Genomic DNA, 23,931 nt, shown 5'->3' on the forward strand with positions numbered 1-23,931 from the left:
ACATTTTCAAATATTCAATTTGAAATGAATATCTACTATAAATAATAAAAACGAATTTTTTCCTGCTTGAAAATTGTATTATGTACTTTTTACATATTTTTCAAATCAGCCGAAATTTTTTTTCACTATGTAAAATTGTACACGCGTATCGTACGTATCGACAAAACACTGTACAAAGTAGATAACATTTACACCTCACATCGATAGGTTTAAATGTACACGGACGATGATAAACCGAAGACTGTGACGTTTGCGAAATTGGATCATAACACTGTTGACCAGTGGCGCACACAGAATTTTTTTCCGGAGGGGGTCAAGGTAAAAATATAACACATTTTACAATTAACAAAATTATGCAAATCCTTAATATATTTTGACTTAAATAATAGCATTGATAATAGAATAGACTATTCTATAATCAATGATACTAGGTATTCAATACTAGCTCTTCATATTTCAAACTTGTAAAATTTGTAAATTTTAACCTAGACATCGGAGAAAATTTCGGGGGGGGGGGGGGGTTACAACCCCTTAACCCCCCTCCACTGCGTGTGTCACTGCTGTTGACGACGGACTAATCAATAAGGATGGTCTTGGAGGCCGTTTACTCGAGGAGAATACGAACGTTATTAAATCTAAGGATCATCAAATACAATATTTATGTGCATGTCCTTCAATTATTATTTATGTATTTTATATTTCTGTCATCATGTTCTTTTTTCCAACATCAAATTATTCGAGTTACATTCCATGTACCGTATTATATATTTTATCCATCGAAATGTATAAATACATATATTTTTATTTTTTGTTACAGGAAATCCTTTACCTCGCGTCATGTGGAATGTACGAGGAGAAAGCGCAGAATATACATATAACACAGATGAGAATACAGTCACCAGCGTGTTACGAATTGATCGAGTCCACCGGGAAAGCCTGGGCAGAAAACTCGTTTGTGAAGCGTCGAATATACAAAATACTATTCAGTTAACAACGTCGGTCACCATGAATGTATATCGTGAGTAAATAAAATCATAAAATAATCGTTATACAGAGGAAAAAATGTATTCTTAATGGACACTTAAAATTAAGGATGTTACCATTTACGAGGTAAAAAAAACCTTTCCAAAGAGAGGAAATACATTTCCATGAATATATTTTTTACTTCCACAGTTACAAATTACAATATTGTTCACTATAAATCAACTCTATATTGTAATACGTGAATGTGAATACAAAATGTCTTTATTCGAAATTTATTTCTATACCCGAACGCGCATATATTTCAATCGTAATAGATAGCTATGATGATCAAAAAGATGATTTACAAATTTAATTTAAAGTGTTTTTCATTCAATTTACGTTGCATTTTATACGGTTAAAAATGTCGTACTGATTAACGTAACTTAGTGTTTATAGAAATGTAAGTTTGCTCAAATAAAATAATTCATACCAACCCATTTTCGATCATTTTAATCTCTGCTCGGGCCAATACACTGTGCATTTTAATATAAGATAAAGTGTAAGTATAAAACAATAAAACATTAACTAACAATTTAATTATTTTAAAACATATTTGAAAAAAATTATGGATAAAACTTCTCAGAGTAATAATTATTTATTTTCAACATCCATAAAATGTTCCAGCAAGAAGACATTGTGTCCAATAAGATTACTTCCAGGAATCTTACTTGAATTAAAATGTTGGTAATATTTTTAGATAAATTAAGAAATATTTTTTAATGGTAGAGTTATTTTTCTGGTATTTTACTGAATTTACTAAACTTTTTAGTATTAAACGTCGTTTTTAATGTTCCTTTTGTGTATATTTTAACCGCCCCATCTTAACAAATATAATTTTAATCACTTTTCCCGATATTAATAACTTACACTTAAACCTTATTTTTTGTGTAATAAAAACTTCGTGATTCATTAATTTTATTTTAATTTAATAATTAAAAGAAAATATTTTTAAGAAAACGTTAGCAAAACAATACTTACATGAAGAAATATAAACATGTTTAAAGATTAACAGTAAAAATGTATGGATTTCGTTGTGTACAAAACATATTAAGCGTTATGTACAAGTAGTATAAAATACACTTTTTTAGTAGGAATTCAAGTGTTTCAACGTTTATGTAACGCGTTGTAAAATCTAGAGCATTAAACATTTAATTATATGTCGATTATATAGCAGTTTTCGAACATGTCCAACTGTATGTAAAATATTTTATAAAATTAAAAATGTTTGTTTTAATTTGTAAAAATAAAATTAAAGATTTCTTTACTGAATATAAGTAAATACATACTGCTATAGCAATTAAAATACATAAATATCTTCGTAATAATATTGATTGATATATTTCTTTATCATTATTATAATATTTTAAGTATAATTGAATGTTTAAATTTCTGATATATTTCTGAAAAATATAAAATGTTGATATTTTATCAATGAAAATGTGTATTATGTATTAATTTTAAAACAAAATATTTGAAAAAGTTATAAACACGTTTCAAATTTTTATGGTGAAAATTAGAATTTTACAACTATTATCTCTGTCAGAAAACATAATTAGGAACAGTTAAAAGCCCATCAATTAATATTTCTTTTGTAAATAAGTATATTTGTAACTATGTATATTTTAAAATATTGTGTTTATACTTTAAAATAGTGATAAAATAGTCAAACTGTTCGGTTCAAAATTCGAACTCGACATGAAAAAAAATCAAACCAAACTATCAAGTATCTTTTACTGTTCGAAAATCGAACTTGAAAATATTTGTCAAACCAGAACTACTGGCCACGATAATTCGAAAATCAAATATTTGTATAATTCTTCAAAAGTTATTTTTGAAAAATAAAAATTGATAACGATTATTTAAAAATAATTAGACTATTGGCGATAGAAAGTGATAATCTGTAAAGGGCACGTTATACATTATTTATAATAATATTGCTATTATTATAATTACAATGTTATTTTTCCAGTCGCATGTTACACATCCACCCTCCACCGACCAAAACATTAATAAGTTGTTTATCGCCAATAGAGACAGTGTTCATAAATTCATAAATTAGCTATTTTTGTTTTTATCATATTTATTATAAAGGTTAAAATTTATTTTGGGTACATAAAAATACGATGGATTATCCATCGTAATATTCCGATACCACGACTGCTCTGTTAATAAAAACATGTTTACGTACGTCTTACATTATAAATTCTACTAATCATTCTATGTTTGTGAATTATAGTTATTTTCAACTCTTTTTTATATATTATTAAAATGTACTGATTATATTGTCATATTACATGCAATACTCAATACTCAATGAATATTTATAAGCTACAATACAACACGAGAGAGCACAATACTGATTTTGAAAAATAATAATAATAATAATAATAAGAAATTATCTAAAATTTAAATGTATTGTAGATAATACAATTACGTAGACTTAAAAGTTAGAATGTAGAATAGGTAATACGAAAACTTAAAATGCAATAGTAATTAATAATTATGGTTGATTTAATTTGTAGGTAGGTACAATGTACATGATAAAAAGTATTAAGTTCGAGTTCGAGTTCGACTTAAAATCATAATAAGTTTGGTTTAATTCGAGTTCGAAAAAATAATTTAAAGTTCGGTTCAAGTTTGGTTCGATTTAAAAAATCAGGAGACCCATTACTACTTTAAAACTTAATGAATAATTAGAATGTTCAAATGTAATACTAATACTCTGATATTGATCTTCATTATGAGAATTAATTAATAATTATTTTTTCATTTACTTTAAAAATTATAGTAAATTTAATATATTATAAAGCAAGAATAAAAATAAAAACAAACGAATTTTTACAGTTTTGTATTTATTGTATTTTTATTGCACTATCAATCATAATTAAAAAATATTTTATCCCTAGAAATAAAATTTATAAATACAAAAATACTATGTAATTATCATATTTATAACGATATAAAATGTTTTATTGAAATTTATATTAATTTAATACAAAAATACTACGTATTGGTATTATTTGTAATGTTTTCTTATGCGTTCCTTGATAATAAAACGTATTCAAAATATTATATAAAAATATATAAAAACTATAATGTAAAGAACATTAATTTATAAACTAACAATTTAAACTAACTTATCTATCTACGATAAAACATGTTTAAAAAAGGTTTTGATCTACTTCTCACGTATTGTAAACCATTATTTTTAGTAAGCTCCTTTAACAAGTTTCTTTTTTGAAAATGTTTGCAATTTTAAATTTGTTTAGAACGACGAATCAATGTATTTTATTAAAAATAAATCTCATTTTATGTTGAAAAAATCAAATTAAGTTTTTAAAACTTTAAAACTTAATAAAAATATTTTCAAGTAGTAAATTATGACATTATTGATACAAATCCAAAAAGGTGAAATCAGTATAAAAAACCCAAAAAAATAATTTTTAACGTGTCCAATAAAACCGTATTATTTTGTCCGATTTAAAAACAATTTTTAATTTGACTAGGTACCGAAATTGATTCTGAATGAAGCTTGGTGTAATAAAATATATAAATATTGAATATTTAATGCAATTTTATATTGCGAGGAAAATTTATCATATAGTAAAATGGTAGCAAATATACTTAGATTTAAATGTAAAATGCAGTAGGTACTCATCATTATGATTAATGAAAAAGTAGCATTTTTAGAATAAAAGTAAAATCATAATAAATATTATCAATATTCCTGTAATTAATGTTCTTCGAACTAGAATTAAATCTAATTTTCAACATTATTTCAAATGGAAAAATAAAATTATTTTTTTTAAAAAAATTGAACCCACTGACAGTGCCGGTCTAAAAGTTGATTATTTAATTTACTTAGTAGGCAAGAAAAAAGTATGTGAGAACTGTTCAAATCTTATAGTAGTAGTCATAGTGATTCCATAGGTAGAGACATATTAGTAGGTTAAAGAAAACTACAATGAGTAAAACGTTTTATAGATTAAAATATACAAAAATCAAGTTTTATGAATGTTTTTAAAATTGCAAATAATTCCATTAGACTTTTATAATATTCAAACCTGTTTTAAAGAAAATTATTTCCCAATTGGTTTGCATGGCATTTGTTACATATTCAACAACGGTTGAAACAATTTTATCGACAAAATATTAGTTATTATTTTTTAGTGGGTAAAAATCTGTTTTCTAGGACATAAGAAATTAAGAAATAATTTAAGTCGAAATAAAATGCGTGAATCAATATAAGGCATTATAAGTAATATTTAAGTTGGTACCAAAATTAGAGTGATAGTAAATATTCAAAAATCCGGTACACTGAGAAAAATGTTCGTAGTAGTATTATTATTTTATTGAAAAAAACATTCTGAACAAAATTTAGACGTACATAAATATTTGTGATATAATATATAACACGTATGGAACTTCATTATTTTGGTACTTATTTTATCAAATGTCTCTGAGAACGAAAATCATGATTTATGTATTAAAAACGTGAATAATATTATAAAATTAATTGTGTTATATTTTAAACATAAAAAAAAAAAAAAAAATAAATAATTAAAGAAGTGGTTGAAGTCAAATATTCCGATAATGAACCATTAAACCTGAATTATTATTTTTTGCTCCTTCAACCATATTTCATTAGAAAAATAAATAACTTATGTGCCTACCTAATTAAGTTGGCCAACATTAACAATTTTTTTTTTTTTGTTAAAATTATAAAAATTATTGAAAAAAATTACAAATTGCATTTTTAGAACACTATCTTGATCCAATTTTATATTAAATGAGATCCTATATAAGACTTTTAGTTTAGATTTTATACTTGAAAAGTATTATCAGAAAAAAAAATCATAATTGTAAAATCAATACATTTCATTCTACCCTCAAAATCTAAAATATAAATGTTATACATAAAAAATGCATTACGATATTTTTGTTTCCAAAAAAATTATTAAACAATTTCAAGGATGGTATATAAATGTAACTTTCCAATATAATACAGATTTCATTTTTTCGATGCCTAGTTAAGCCCAAAAGGTTATTTTACCAAAATGTATTAAATCCTAAGTGGAATATATGCTTCAGAGATTCTATGCAGGCATAATTATTTTCCATCAATGAGTAAATAATATAACTCAAACGGTATCTTAAACAAGTTCACTAACAAAAAATGTATGTAAAAGCAGTGGTGGAAATTACGATGCACCGGAAATTATTACAACTTTTAACTAGCATATCACGACTTAAAACACTAAAATCGAATAGTTTTGAGTGTCTACAAATGCATTCTACTAATAATTAAATAAAAAAAAAAAAACCCATTAGCTATTTACGGAAAATAATATTACGTTAAATAAGTAAAAACTTCAACAACCTTTGTCGATTTAACACTTCACGAAAATACACGAAATTATATGACAAAAAAACAGCTACACAAATCTCTGGAGTTAATCTATTGCTAAATAAAGACCAAACTACCATAGAACACATAAAATAAAATACCATATATAAAAACATAGCGAAAGAAACTTCTTTCGCAGACTTGCGACATGACAATCGACACCTGTGTTAAATAATGAGATGATGTAAAATATGGCTAGCGAAAAAAAAAATAAATACTTTTCAATGAAGTTATATTTCACGATTGTTTTTGATTTATAATAATATGCCTAAGTTTATATAAAAAAATTGATAATACAGATAAAGATTAATATTATTAATGCTCAGTTTCTAAAAATACTAAAATTACTAATTTGTTTTTTTTATTTCTTTTTGAGAATTTCTCAAAAACAAAATGGAATACAATATGATATCGCATGCACATTTTTCACTCAAATAGATAGCAGTTATATATTTAGCATAAAATACTATAAGTTTTTTAATAAAATGTACATAATTTGCAAGGAAACACAAAAATTTTATGTACAGTTCTTTACTGAAATATTTTATAAAATGTGATAATTTTTGATTCAATTTGAACGAATATTAATGAAATTATAAATATTTTTTTAGAACAACTAAAGAACAACACAATTTTAAATCACGCACAAAATAACTCCTACACTTCTGCTTACAACATAAGCAATTAATAGTGTACACACGTTTTAATTAATTGAGCTTTCTTGGAAATTGTTTAACATTGTTAACTTTAATTGTTAAAAAATAAAAGTAAATATAATATTATATGTTGTAACAATAATATAATATTAAATTATATTTCTACTTAAAGTAAAAATTAGCTCACTAGAGAATTATGACATCAGCAGAAAAATCGAAAATTTTCCTTTATTTAAAAATTAAATTATGATTGCAGATGTTATAAATTAAAAATATTTATGTAGTTTGTGATAATTTATCAAAATCATCAAGGCAGAAAAGGAATCATATTTGTTTACTAAATACTTAAAGTCTATTTTATTTTCTAAAAGAACGAAAGTACTTTTCTACACAGCAATAATTAGACTAACATTGATTGATATATGGATATGAGGTATGATACAGAATTTCCATACAGAATGGAACAAAAACTTATGTCATTCGAATAAAATACTAAGAAACATCTGCGGTCCTGTATAAGACAACAGACTGGGATGCAGGTGCAGAAGAGGAACAAAGAAATTCGAGAGTAGGCAGGAGTTCTGAGGATAACCAACTTTATGAAAACACAAAGAATCAAATGGTTTGGACACATGATGAAGAAGTCAGACTCAGAGTTTTTTAAAGCGGTGGTAGAATGAAACCCCACGGGGAAAAGACCAATAGGACGTCCAAAGAAACGATGGAATAAAGTAGGACTTTGAGTAATTAAGGATACCAAATTAAGAAAGACAATTACAAAATCGGGAAGAGTAGAAGGAGATTTCGGCGATGGCAAAAACTCTTGAAGAGTTGTGATACTAGTGAGAGAGAGAGAAAAACCGCGTATTTTGTGATTATTTAGTAAACCTACAATGTTATAATTTATTGTGCGAAATAAAATCTATCTGGCTTACTGATTAAAGGGCAAGTCAAATTTGTAATGGTGTGATAACAACTTGCACTATAATTAGGTAATATAAATTATAACATTTGTAGTGCATCTCCATTACTAGATAGTAATATTTGTTAATTATAAAAAAGAGCTTGGTTTTAAAAATTGTGAAATAAGTAAATCGTAATATATGTGAGCTTTGACTTTTATCAAAGAAACTACCATATTATAACTATTCATAAATGTTATTACGTTTATTATAATATTCATAATATTTTATTTAAGACTATAGGTAATATTCGTTTACAATAATTATTATTTTCAAATTCTTAAATATTATTTGTTTAACGTATATTATAAATGTATAACAGTGTATTGTATACACTACTACACTAAAATCAATATATTTGTATTAGGATTTTTTTTTAAAAATATATTATTGGGTAGACTTCAATGAAGCAAAGAAAATGTTTATTGATTTTATAATTATGTTAAATTTATGTATGTATTTATCGATGGTAATCCATTAAACGAATTTCGTTTCTCGTACACTTATTAATTAGTCACAAGTATAATGTAATTGTGGGTTATTTTCAAAATGCAAATTGGATTATTTTAATACTTTTTAAATATGACAAAATAAAAACCCTGTGACATTTTCGAACAATTACCATTTAGAATATAATATTTTAATTGATGTGAAATCTTCACTGAATATAAAATGCAGTAAGGTTTACTAGTACTTATTTCTAATTAATATTAAGAAACACATTTTTCATTTTTAAATACAATAATATTTAAACTGAATCTAAAACTTCATACCAATAAAATTAAAAATCCAAACACAATTTTTATTATTTATATTTTAAAACTTGGCAATTGTAATATTTTAAACGTTAGGAATAATTATAATTATTAATTATGTTTCTGTGAATACCATTAATACTATAAAATATATAAGCAATATACTTAATAAGTAAAACTAATAAAAGGTATATTTAATTATATTATTATACACTGATTTTTCAACCTACATTAGCAATTTCATTATTTATTGACTGTTTTATATTTATGTAATGAATATGCAATATGATAATATTACTACAAATTTTTCAATTATAACAACCGTATGAAAGTTTTATAAATATTGAAAATGTATTTTTTAGTATAAAATTTCACTAGACTATATAATTTTTTATAGCATTAAATAGTTTTGTTTAAGCATGAAGGGGGCAAACTATGTATCAACATATAAATGATCTTTATTTTTGTTTGAAATAAATAAATAAACATATTTATATCTTTGAACATTTTTTTTAATGTTGTATATTCAACTAAAATATAATATAATCGTCATTTTAGGTGACAAAAGAAATAAATGAATTTTATTATCAATTTAATTAATTTAATATAAGTATTTATAAATATTTTTGATATAATTATGAATTATTACTCACCATCAAAATAAATATAAACTCATTATTGTAAACCAATAGATTCTTATTCTCACTTACACTTTGATTACTTAAACAATTTATTTTGATTTTAATCTTTATTGATATAATCTAGTTCTTTTTTTTTTAATTTATTTCATTATTGTTTATTATAAATCTTTCATTTATAAATCTTTAAACTGATAAAAATTACGGTTTTTTATATTATTTTAAAAGAATATGTGACTTTTATCATTATTCTTACTACTACTTTTAAAATTGTTAACTAATTATTCGTATAACGAATACAAAACAATGAACCTTGCTTCTTTAAAATAATTTTTTAATGTCATAATTATCATAACTTATAAATTACAATACATTAATCATAGTGAACCCCTTATACCTGTGTCTCACCTTTTTCAAAACTATACTTTATGCGTTATCTTTTCGAAAAAAACTGAAATCTAATAAAAAAAGTCAAGTTTATAGTAAGTACTTAGTTTAGCAATTCTATCAACTGCAATGTTTCTAAGGGGCTGTATAAAAGTCTAAAGGACTTTTTAATTAACAAACAATTATTATTATATTTTAGGTTTCTTATTTAATAGCTAAATACTGACTATAATTTTTTGAAATCGTGTTCTATGAATTTATTTTTTTTAATTATTAATTAAATTCTCTCGAAAAGTAACTTAAATAAAATGGGTTTTATCGTTTGATAAGGTGTAATTATAACCATTTTCATAATTTCTATTTTAAAATTATAATTATTTTTTATTTTCTTACAAATCTTACATAAAATAATATATAAGTTCTCTGCTTACAGACAATAAATTATTATAAGAAAACAAAGTCTTGAATACACATTCATAGATAACAAATATTGAAAAAAATGTTGTACCATCTATCCAATATGTTTTCACATAATCTGTAAAAAATGAGAACACTTTAATGATACCTACTAAATCAACAGATGTTTGCTTAGATTTGAACTCGGGAATATTTCCTAAAAGTATTGATTTACATAAACTTGAGCATATTTAATTTACCAGTTAATATGCAATTACTTTGAGCTTTGACTATTTTTGTTCTAAGTCCAGTATTCACAAAGTTTCTTATCTCTGTTTATTTATTGTGTCTTTGAACTTTAAAATATTTATAGCTATTTCTATAAACCATTTGTTTAATATCAAATATATTTTGATAATGTTTAATAGTTAGGCTCAGTTAGTTGGCCAATATTAATTTATTAAGATGTGTAAATATAAATTATGAAATTGAAGATGTTTATGGTAAATAATTACATTTAAATAACGTTTCTAATGGAATTCTGTTGACAACTATAATGTTTATGTCACTTTTCAAACTTAAGTGATCATACATCATACAGTAAATATATATTTTAAATCTAAGAAATACATATGAAGTTATATGATCAATCGAAAGGTTAAAATCATTGTAAAACACTCAATAAAAGAAAAACTGATAAATTAAATTGATAAAGTAAATGTAATACTACAAAATATTTCTTAGAAAATTTCAAACGATACTATTGATATTATTAAAGTGTTCAACAGCGTTATTTCGTGAAATAAATAATTCAACTGATAAATAACTTAAAACCAAAAGCAAAATATGTAATTTCTATTTTGAATAGGTCATTATTATGTACATTCTTATCGTATATTATACGTTTAAGAGTATAATAAAAATGTACTACCAATGGAAACTGACAAATAATAACTTTTCGATTTACCACAATTCATTCGCTTGAAACTAGTCAAGGATGTTCTAATAAAAGTATAATAATAAATAATATCAATAATGAAAAAAAGAAGATTTTTTAAAAATATTTTTACTCTCTGTATCTAAACTTTATTACGCCAAAATTTAATTTTGTATGATTACCAAATATGCTGCAAAGCAACTGACTAGATTGAATAGAAAAATCAGTATTTTCTCGGGTTACGTTTTAAACTCGAACAACAATTTTTCTGTTCAGAAAAATAAATAAAAAATAAAAAAAAGTATTTTAGTACGACATGTCTTTCGAGAATAAAAATCGCTCGTCAATACGTATTAAATATTTATAATTAATAATAATATTTTATTTTGTTTGCAAATGTTTTTCAGTAAAACCACTTAGTGTGGCAATCACAGGAGCCGAACACCCATTTCTTTCCGGCGAGCCTAGCAGTCTCGATTGCGTTTCGTATGGTTCAAGACCTGCAGCTAACATTACATGGTATCACCACGGACGGGTCATCGAGTACGAAACAAATAGGATAAAGGTACACATATGTGCAATATTATTACTTCCAGAGAACAAATATATATGTGTGTGTATGATATAACGTATCATATGGTTTATTATAATGCAAACAGAGACATATGCAAATGAATGGTACGATGTATGAATCAATTGAATTCATTTTTCCGGTTCGTTGGGAATATAATGCCTCCAAAATGTAGAAGGGATCAAAGTATTTTCGATCCTGGAAAGGTCGACCGAGACTAAAAGGACTTAACCCGATTTCTTTTGTTTTTCTTTCACGTGCAGTAATGGGTTAGGGTCATTTACCAAACTTTACGACCGAAATTAATTGTAAATGATTTTAATCGCTTCTATACAGAATGCTCTATTGGTGTCAATAGGGGCCTTTTCAGTCGATTATGGAACCATAATCAATATGCGCAACGCCCCGGAGTGAAATTATTGTGCTGTTTCATGAATAGTTTCATAAAAATTAAATTTCAATAATTATATTTCTACAAAATACAACTTAAATTAAATTATATATTTATAGTTATTCCGTTTATATAGTTAATTTATTTTATTTAGAGTGTATATAGCATATTTTTTCAATGTACTTCAGTCGGATTTTACATTTTAAATAAAAAGTTTGAAAATTATATTTCATACAAAAGTATTATACTCTTAGTTAACAGAGTACATTTGACATAATACGTGATATATGCATGTTAAAAAAAAAAATTTTCGAACTCGTTCTTAATGTATTTTTAAAATTAATTTCCAGGTGGTCGAAAATAATAATATGACCTGGAGCACTTTAAAATTAACACCAAACGATGATGATAATCAAAGTGTTGTAAGCTGCATCGCGAGCAACATATATTTCCCGAATGATTCAAAAGAACAGCAAATAATACTTGACGTTCATTGTACGATATTAATAACAGCATAGGTAACGCTTTGTGTTTAATTTCACTTTATTTGTATTTAGATCCACCAAGGCTACAAATAAGTTTAGGTAGAAACCTAAACGTTTCTAATATTAAAGAAGGTTCTGACGTGTATTTCGAATGTATTATTAAGGCTTCTCCGGCCATAATCAAACTTGATTGGGATCATAACGTGAGTATTCAAATTCAAATTTAATTCAAATATCTTATTATTACGCAGTCGGATGTAAAGAAAAAATGTAAAAACAATTCTTGAAATATCATTTTATTTTTTTAAAATATTATTTTTAGGGAACAAGTGTTGGACAACACGAGAGTCGAAGAACAATTTTGAGCAATCAAACGTTAGTTTTACAATCAATTACCCGTAAAGGTTCGGGAAGCTATCAGTGCATCGCCTCAAATGCCAGAGGAAAATCGATTAGTGATGCCTATCATATTGACGTTAAATGTACGTTAAATGCTTTGCTATTTATAAAAATGCCCAATGATTATCACGTTGAATAAATAGTTGATAGATAATTGCCAGAATTCAGAATCAATTAATTTAAAATCACATTATATTTATAAAATAAGGAGCAAATTCAAAACAACAACCGGTTTATAACTAAAATATGTTACACTGTACAGTGCACGTACTATAAAATACTTATACAAATACTAATATATTGACTATAAGCCGTAATTAATATTATGATGTATTAATATAAAAATAATAATAATTAATAACAGGTTGTATGACTATACTATGATTTTTAAATTTATTTTCAACACATATACAATTTTACATTGTAATTTGTAAATTTTTTCTCCGCATTTTTTAAATTACTCAACCATAACACTTGACGTTTTTTCGTACGCTTAATTATTGTGAACTCAATTTTACGACATCCATTCTGAAATAAACTATAAACAATATCAGGGTTATAAAAATATTAGTATTATTGGACTATAAGGTTCAAGATATTATTCTTGTTTATAACTACAGTGGCGGAAAAATAATGTAAATGAAAAATAGAACTAATTAAAAATATTACTTAAATTATGATATAAAATCAAAATTATTTTTAAATTTTTTATTTATAGTAAATATAAGTAAAATTTCTACTGATATGAATTGTCAGAGTTTATTTTTCAGTTATTAGGAAGAGAGGTCAATTTAATTTAGATGGTTGTGTTTTTAAAATTTTAGAAATCACGATTAAAAATGTTCTTCACTGATATATATTATATCAAAACCTTTAACCCAAGTTTCTCAACAGTTGTTCATATCAATTCATTTAATAGGTAAAAATTCAAAACTGAATCAAGAGGGTAGAGGTAGGGGTGAAAGGTTATAGCTCCGGGCCACAAGTTGAAAGGGGCCATAATATGTTATGTAATCGTTGTTTAACAAATATAAAATACTATTAATTATGCATATACTACAATATACAAATATAATATACTTATTTTAATTAATATTAATTACAAATTAATAAATTTGAATAAAAAATGTAAATTGCTTTGGGTGAAAGGGCCTTACCAAAAAGTAATTGCCCACCTTATATTTATGACCATAATCCGGCCCTTGAGAGAAGTAGTGGGTCCATTACATGAATTTTAAATGTTTTTTTATAACAACAAAACTAATTGCCCGATCAACCTATTTAAAATTGTTATTCTTCAAACTTAAAATAGTAATATTTACTTTTAAAGGGTTTATATTGTATTTTTAAGATTTAAATAACTATGGGTGATCCATGCTTTTGTTTTTGTTTCACTAAAATTTATTTCATTATTTAATAATAAAACGTATTATCTCTACCGGTTCTAAATCTAATTTTTCTTCAGAATTAACTAATAAGTCTAATTTTCTAAAATTTTCACACCAATTGTGTATTGATAGCAAATTTAAATTTATAAAAATAAATCTTAAACTCTTGGGCAAAATCGGGTAATTCTTACGTTGTTATTTACAAATTCATAAATCAATTAAATTGTTCTCATATCTGTATACTTTTATAATTAATTAATACTAGTAAAAATTAAATCAAACAATTTTACATTTTAGTATGATTTAAGACACAAAACTTTAGTTTAACAACAATTGGAATAAAAATAAAAATAAATAAAGCACATTAATCTCACATTAGTACTTACCAGTTTTTCCATGATTTTCTGACGTATATTGAATACATATATTACAACTTTACTAAAATAATATTTTATTATTATGAAACGTCTGTTTTAGTATAATAATTGTTGTTATATAGATCCAATAATAATAATGCATCATTCATAATAATAAATTAGTAAAGGGATCAAATAAAATTGTTGGCATAGTATTACAGTTTTCGTTAATTTAAATCAATAACCTTAAACTATTATATTGCGAAATTAATAATTAATCAATATAGACATTTCAAAAATATTTGGGATTTTTTTGTGGAAACAATGTTTAAATTTAAAATAGTTTTATAAATTGGATTTCCATATAATAAAAATTATTAGATTTTTAATTTCAAAGCCCTATTTTATACGTGGTTATAATCTAGTTTATTCCATGGCATGTACTATGCTATCTCGGAGTGATAACCCAAATATATTTTGTATATATATATACCACAATTATTTAGGTTCACTTTCAAAATGTATTTTCAGTGATCTTTGATCATCTTAATAATAAATCTTCGTGTGGTTTAATAAGAAATGTAAAAACATTTAATATATCTTATAAAACATGTTAAAAATACTCGTTTATAAACAATTATACAAATAAAAGCAAACAACTATATTTATATATTTATTTATTTAGCTATTTGTTTATTCATAACTGGGATATATTTTGATTTTCCAAAGTACTGTAATGATTTTGCCAAAGATTGATATTTGCTTGAATAATTTCGTTGTTTATTTACAAAATCAAGTGAAAATAAGAGAAAATACATAGTTCTTAACACAACTTACAAACGGCAAATATCTTGAGCTTATTTGATAGCACACGATAAAAAGCATAACGCTGTGAAGCTTATGACTTTCTCACTCCACTCGAAGCCTAACACACAATAAAGGTGGTATGGAAATAAGTACACAGGTAAAATAAATCTAGAATAAAAATTTAATTGAAAATCGACGGCTTACGCCGAGCTATTATCATCGGTTTTAAAATATACAAGGCACGCCATTCTATTGGTAAGACGTATAGCGCCTACTTGGACGCAGACACTAGAATTTAAATTGATAGAAACCGATTTTCAACAATGGAAAAATGTCTATTCGGTTCATGTTGTAAGAAACGTGTTTTTATCGATTCGAATGCCGACTTTTATACAGCGTCGGCTATAGTAAATTTTACATCGTAAAATCAACGGTCACCATTGCCATTTACCGTGCATGACGGATTCTTGCAACGGTTGTACCGTTTTTGGCGTGCTGATTTATGCATTCCGCAGCGGTTTTATTTCTTTATTTATTTTTTTTTTTTTTTTAATGTTTATAGACGAACCGTCTTGCAAGACCGACCAGCAACACGTGTACGGAGCGCATAAGGGTGAGATCGCGTGGGTAAAGTGCGACGTCAACAGCAACCCGACCCCGATGTCGTTCCGCTGGGCGTTCAACAACTCCGTGTCTGGTCTGATCAACGTAGCCACTTCGGACCGGACCGCGGACGTGGTCAAGTTCAGGGTGACGGATTTCGGCACACTCCTATGCTGGGCCACTAACTCGCTGACCACGCAGGCGCGTCCGTGCGTCTATCACATCGTGCCAGCCGGTAAGTCGTTTTCATCAAAAGTCCGTGTGTTGTAAACAATTGTGGGTCCTTGTACAGAATTCGAAGCCGAAAGTTTGCGCTAAACGCACTGCGGACCGTGTATTCTGCCGTGTCTGTACTGTTTATAAAAAAAAAAAAAAAATCGTGTGATACATATAGATCATTGGTAATTAGGAATTCGTTTGCGATCTTTTAATTATATAAAAAATCTCTAATCGCACCGATAAACACATTAATATCGTCATCCCGGCCGACGTTTTCTTCCCGAAGCCGATTTTCCGATTCTGTCTTTCTACGCCGTGTGCTTACTATACACAGCAGTATAGTGCTACTAGTCGTGTCCGATCTCCTTGTGATCATCTCTCTACTTCCCTCTTTTTCCAAAAGTAAAAGTATGAACACGACGCGATCCGTTTATAGTTGTTCCTCGTTAACTGTTAACGTTAATCATGAAGGATTAAAAAATTACGGAAAACCTATTTACAAGAAAGGTTACGATTATTACACATGTATTATAGTAATTTTCACGTGTGGCGTCTAAACATAACTGTCACGTTTTCAACAACGCACAGTTTGTTATATGTTTATTTTCATATCAAATGAAATGATTTCTATTCAGAAATAATTGATCAAACAATAATTTGTTTTACATAGTGTTGGTTATATTTTATATAATACTCATATTAATTGCGCATTGAAACGAAACGTGACATTTTTGCATACACGTAAAGTATACTCCGTTGTTTACATTTTTTCCTAGTTTGATCGATTAATTTCGTATTACGTATATATAACGTATGACAAAACATTTTCTAATGCTCAATAATACAGAGCCATAATTAATAGTGAATAATAATTATCTTAATGTAACCTTCGATAAGAACAATGGCTATTAATAAACCCACTGGCAACTACTCAAGTACAACTTTTACTCGCCACATGCAAAATAAATATACATTCAAAATTATAATTAAATACCTAAATCTACGTTTATCATTGTATAAATTACATAATTAATTAATTAATTATATCATTATATAAATTGTATATTTATTAAAATTTATACTATATATAATATATCAACAATTATTGGAAGTTATATAATATAGAATATATATAATTATATAATATATCAAGAATATTATTCATCTCAATAAACATTTCTTTTTCAAATAATAATTTGAATAAAAATAATACTATAAATAATTAAAAATATATTAACAATACGTATTCTGCTACGTAAAATGTATAAAGTAAAATATTTAATGAATAATGTAAAATTCATAGTAAACAATTTCTTATGAATATGATTTTATAAATCAATAAGAATCCAAAAATATGTACAAATATTCAAAGAAAATTACAGTTTGACATGAACCGAAAACGTATGCGATGTACATACTTGTTGTAACTTTCTAAACACCGTGTATGCCCCACATGAATTTGTAAGTTTCTGATCAACAAGATACACAATTACTAACTGGTTTGTTAACTTACGCTATAGGTAAATAGTGTATTTTAGATGACATTTATTGCAACATTTTGCACAACTTTCAAAATAATTGAGTTCTAAAAGGTAAAGAAAATCAGAGTATTAATACTCATAAGAATATTAAATATTTATAATGAATATTTTTTTTCGTCCTATTATATACGAAAATACAACAAAAAAGTTTACTTTTTTGACGTAAAATACGATAATGCGGTGCGCTTGCTTTTTTAAACCGCACAACAAGAGAAAATGTTAGTAAAACTCTCTTTCTCTCTCTCTCTCTCTCTCTCTATCTCCGAATTTTATATTTATATTATTGTTAAAGATCGTTATACATTATTATTGTGCTCCTGAGATTTTTCAAATTTATTTTTAATATTATAAAATACCACGTGGGTCTTATAACGAACAAATAGGAACTACTAACACTAGGATTCTTAACGGATTGCTAAAGAATAAGATAGATTCTCCTACAATTCTATCATTGTTATGCTTTTAAGTTTAAGGTATCTCAATGCGCCCAACCACAATTATTTAGTTAGTGAACAACTAAGACGAACTATGTCGAACTATAATGCGGATCTATCGTTCGATATTTTACATTAATATCGTAATCTTGTGTATATTTACGTATTGTAAATATATATACTAGTATATTGGGTCATATTTTTTTTCCGTTTAATTAATTTATTTAGACGCGAATGTCGTCTAAATTAACTAAAAACCAATGCACGTGTAAATTATTAACTAAGCCTAACAATAATAACGAATTAAATCGAAATAAATATTGTTTCGTGTGGTGTGTCGCAGGGAGGCCAGATCCGCCCAGGAACTGCATGCCGGTGAACGTGACGAGCACCCGGTTCACAGTGCACTGCGAGCCCGGATATGGCGGTGGACTTCCGCAGCACTTGGCGTGCAAGGTGCGGACCACGACAGGTGACCGGCCGGACGCGGTAGAAACAAGCTACCGCGGCAGGGTCGGTAACTCGGCCGTCGAGGTCACCGGGCTGCGGCCGTCCACACGGTACGTGGCCCTGGTGTACGCGGCCAACGCGAAGGGCTCCAGTCCGGGCCAAGTGCGCGTGTACGTTGAGACAGCTCCCAACCCCAAGGATCCACGTGTCGCCGGTAAGTCGTGCGATTCGTGCCCGTGCGCAACGTGTTGGCACTCTCGCCTCAGGGACGGCCACGGGTGGGCGTGGGGCTGGAGTGGGTTCGCGCGTACCGAACGCCAGCACGTGCCTTTTGTTCGACAATCCTGAAACGATTGAAAAACCCTCGTCGGTTTTCGTTCGAGATGAAGCCGAATACGGTCTGGAATCCTGTCCAGACGACGTATGTGCAGTGAACCGCTAAGCGTCACACGAAATTGTGGCGGACACGTTTCCGATTGTCTGGCTGTAATGTATATCGCGTAATTAATACGACGGACGCGAGAAGACGGTGTTCATCTCCGGACAAAAAGCACTGTTCCGCGGTTCACAGGACCGCGAACGTCCATCCGTCACCCTGCGCCTTAGGTCTCCATCGTTAGCCGAGTTTTCACAGAGATGGGTCCCAGGGTTAACTTTGGTCTTACAATATCGATCGACCACTTAACTTAAATTTTCAGCGTTGTGTTTAAGAATAATTGGTTTTAGCAATTTAAACTGTTTTAGACCGTGTACGACTTTTTTGAAATGGACCCGGTGAGAAACGAAAAAAAAATGCTCCCGTACACGTTACGAGACAGCATGTGATACTAAAATAATATAAAACCTAAAACATTAAACATTAATGCCGTTCATTTCGGATTTATTATAGCGCATCATTAATATTAAAAATATCATAATCCTTTTCGTGACGTAAAACATTTTCCATACTTTACAATTTTTGTACTGTTTAGTATGATTTTTAATCGTTCTAGTTTTTTTTTTTTTTTCAAGTGTTATCGATTAATCAGATTTCTTTTAGCGGCTAAAAATTCAATGTGTTGAAATAATAATAATAATTTTTATATTTATATTTAAATACTCATCAAAAATAACTATCCAGTGTCTACTGCGTTCTGACACTTCTCATAACAACCTTGTAGTACTCGCTAAATAGTATCTTTGTACTTTGGTAAAAATAAAAATAATACCACATTAAACCTGCTACACGAGCAATGTGATTTTTAAGAAAATAACGTGATTGTGTCCACCCCCTGCAGTGCCCTTGTTATAAGAAATAAACATTTTCTATTAAATCCACGAAATCTTAAGATATAAAATAATATCCGTACACTTATTTTAGGTGTAAAATAAATGTCTTAGTCAATAGTGTAATGTGTTTATCGTTAATTGAAAGCATGCCCAACACTTTGCCAAACATAATTCTGGTCACGTAAAACTTTCCATTTCCGTTTCTTCATTATCTTCCGGTATTTCAGTTTTTTTTTTCTGGTACACATAGTAATTGTTCTCTCTGAATATAGATTTTAAAACATAGTTCTCATCCTTTAAGTCTTTCCAAAAACACTTGTGTTCCTCCAATAAAAATAGTTTTCATTTTTACATTTACTTTCAAATGTATTTATATAATATTAAAATTTAACAAAGTTTTAAATTGAGCTATATTGATTAAGACAGACAAATAATTTTGTTGACACTGTGTATTTCTACGTATTAACACTGATACAAAACGTCTTATAGGTGAATATCTTTTTATTCATATTTTTCGTAAATTTTTTAAACTGCATTTTTTCATTATTACCAAAAGTCGTAGAAAACATTTTTATCCAGTTATAAAATGAGTCTTTGATGACTTTGAAAGTTACTCGTAATGCATTTTCAATATTTTGTTTTATAAAAAATCATAACATAAAAAATATTGAACATCTTATAACCTTCTATACAGTATAAAGAATAATAACTTAAATATAATTGTAATATTAATCGACATTAATTATAATGCTTAACTATAAAGCTTATTCAAAATACAAGCAACAAATCCATATTAACCTTGCATAACTTAACAACCATTAGCAAATATATCAATTTGATAACAACTCATTTGAATAATAATCGAAATCCAAAAATATTACAATTACATGGAGTGAAAATAATGGTAATGATTTTCGTTCATAATTCAAACACGATGACAGTTATTTTATTAAACTCAAGTAAATATTATATACGAATATATTTTACAATAGTCATATTATATATAATTATAAATACTTCTTTTGTTTTTCTTTTTACTAAATCCTAGGTGATTCGACTAGCACCGCTACCAGGTTCTCAGACGCCGCACACATCGGTATTTTATTACTTGGATGTAGTTTTGTAGCAGTCTGTGTAATGGTGGTGGTATACGCCAAACGATTGGCGGCCAACGTCCGCGGACGATCAGTATTCCGAGAACGGCAAACTGTCAGGATTCAAAATGGCGAAGAAATTCGATTTGCAGGGTCCAAGGGTGTCGACGAACATCCAGTTGTCACAAGTAAGTGAAAACGATTATGGAAGGGAGAAAAAACAGGTCCTTGTAGTTGTGAAATATTCAATTTAAAAAACTATCACTGGAACCGTCCACGATAGACTTTTTCGACCTGAATTGATTTTTTTTCTTTTTTTTTATATAACATACTATACTTGTGGTTTTAAATTTTAAACACGTGACCAAATACTAATTTAAAACTGTTGAGTTTATAGATTCTTGGTCGACATAACTAAAATAACCCTATAAACTAAGTGTAGTAGCACGAATGAAAACATTTTAATGATTTTCTACACATTTTTTCTCTCTTTCGTTATCATTATGAGTTACAATTATACATTAATGTTTTTGGAGTTATACAAGTTGTCTAACGAATATAGAAAAAGTGAATAATAATAGTATGTAACCATCAGTGCTTAAAATAAAAAAAAAATGTCGTGAGCACATCGAAATAGTAAAGTTATAAAAATGACTTTAAGTCACTTTAATAACGATTATTAACATTATTTCAACCAAGGCCATCCTGAAGGAGGATCTTGGGGTGGTATCTCCCCCCCCCCCCCAACGAAAACACCAGTCGGCAGTCGGGCTTATTTCATTATAGACTAGAAGGACCTAATTTTACTTTCGGAAAACAAATATAACATATTTCGTAATACAGTGTATACATGAATAAAATGTATATAACTACTTATTATACAATATAAAATATTATATATATATATATATATATATATATAATTAAATTGTCAATTTTAAGAACGTACAACACTGACACATATATGCATGTTAAAAAGTAAAAATACGACTACGTGTAGTTAATTATACTACATGCATTAAACAAAAAAATTGTAGTTGGCATTTTTCATTTTATTCACTCTCCCCCCTTGATTTTTACCTTCGGGACGACCCTGATTTCAACGCATATTAATATTATTTTTATGTAATAATTAGTTTTAAAAACGAAAGAAGTAGTTTTATTGAAATGCACGCAAATATAAAATTAATTGTATTTAATGATATTATTAGAATTTCTTATGTAACGTATTATAACTTTCTGGAGAACCCTTAGACGCGTAAAAGTAACTTAATAATTTTACATTTTTTATAGAAAATAAAGATCAAATAAAATAGTATGTAGATTAATTATATTTATTATAAAAACTAACTGTCTAATAAAACAGTTATACAATAAATAATGTAATTCATAATAAAGTATTTTATTATGAAATTTATTTTCGATAGGTAACGTTAAAACACAACAATATAGGTTTCAAAATTACCGATATGGCGATATTAATATTTATGGTCCATTAAACTCGATTCACAGTATTCCTTCAAAGTAATCCGAATCCTATAAAACTACATATAGAACTATATAGGTAGTAAACTATCGAATTAAAACCGTTAACAGTACAGGTATATATTATAGCATACATTGTTATGTGGGTTTAATCGTAGATATCTACAATTTTTGACTGAAAAAAACCCCTATGCTACTTATCCAAACTGTCAAGTTAGTAAATTATGGCATTCAAACGTGTGACGGAAGTACACACACCCGGTCTATATTCATCTGTAATATATCCATGGCTTGATTTCACATCGAACATTATTTTCGTATTGCAGAACTCAAAGTGTTTTTAGAGAAGTCCTGTGTAACCAACCAACCATGTGCTAACTAACGACTGGTTGAACATGGGTAGTCCATGAATATGGCGTCCGAATACCGAGCGTTCTACAAATTGCAATAGCGATCGTCGACCAACTGCTCCTTAATCTGAAAGTGTTATTTATCTGCAGAATTTTAATTAAAACTTCGTTGTTTAGATCAGTGGTATATTTAAGGGGGATGCATAGGGTCACATAACTAATTCAATCAAAACGGATACGCCAATATCCAATATTCCATCGCGCGCGATCGTATTGTATACCACCAGGGAAATTGTCACAGATTTTAGACAGACATATAATTACCCGAACGTAATTCATTCTGGATTTGTTATAAACGTAATTATTAATAAAATAAAAATAAAAAATAAGGATTTTCATTTTCTTTACTTGCGTTGAGCGATGACTATCGCCGTTTGTTCATACCGTTGAACACCATGACAAAATGTTTACACGGAAATCCTTCAGATTGTTCTTTGGTTATCAACAGATGAGTTGCTTCTTGCGAAACGTGGATAAATGAACGATTTCGGGTTTTCCTCTCTTAAATACAAAGATAATCGTGTACAAACAACTTACACAATAAATGTTTTCAAATCAAACAGTCGATAAAAGGAAGTGAATCGACCAATATAATTGGTTTTCAAAAACAATAGTTTTTCTTCGGCTAGTAAAAAAAAATGAATTAAAATAAAAATTTTCGACTATCCTTGTAAAAACGTCTTTTACGTCATACACTATATTATTTGAGTTTCACGATTAGATACCTCTGTTCTCTGAATATCAACGATAAATCACGTTCATCATACTTAGAATGCGAACTCTTACGGTGGGTTGATTTCCATTATTTTCAACTCGAATATTTTAGAAATTTACAATTTAGAACCTTTTTCGCAGAAAAAATTATTAA

At 27.5% G+C, this 23,931-nt stretch overlaps 1 protein-coding gene across 1 annotated transcript in view; it reads left to right on the forward strand.

The window, feature by feature from the left end:
* LOC112692227 (hemicentin-1-like) overlaps window positions 1–23,931 on the forward strand; it is a 255,112-nt gene that overhangs the window by 198,980 nt on the left and 32,201 nt on the right. Inside the window, exons 6-13 of the mRNA XM_025566837.1 lie at window positions 818–1,018; window positions 11,569–11,726; window positions 12,474–12,618; window positions 12,681–12,811; window positions 12,931–13,090; window positions 16,121–16,396; window positions 18,699–19,019; window positions 21,123–21,356. Of these exons, the coding sequence (XP_025422622.1) occupies window positions 818–1,018; window positions 11,569–11,726; window positions 12,474–12,618; window positions 12,681–12,811; window positions 12,931–13,090; window positions 16,121–16,396; window positions 18,699–19,019; window positions 21,123–21,356 (1,626 nt within the window). The remainder of the gene's footprint in view (window positions 1–817; window positions 1,019–11,568; window positions 11,727–12,473; window positions 12,619–12,680; window positions 12,812–12,930; window positions 13,091–16,120; window positions 16,397–18,698; window positions 19,020–21,122; window positions 21,357–23,931) is intronic.

This window comes from Sipha flava, unplaced genomic scaffold, assembly GCF_003268045.1.
Source record: "Sipha flava isolate LNK unplaced genomic scaffold, YSA_version1 71_pilon_pilon, whole genome shotgun sequence".
NCBI classification, from domain to species: domain Eukaryota; kingdom Metazoa; phylum Arthropoda; class Insecta; order Hemiptera; family Aphididae; genus Sipha; species Sipha flava.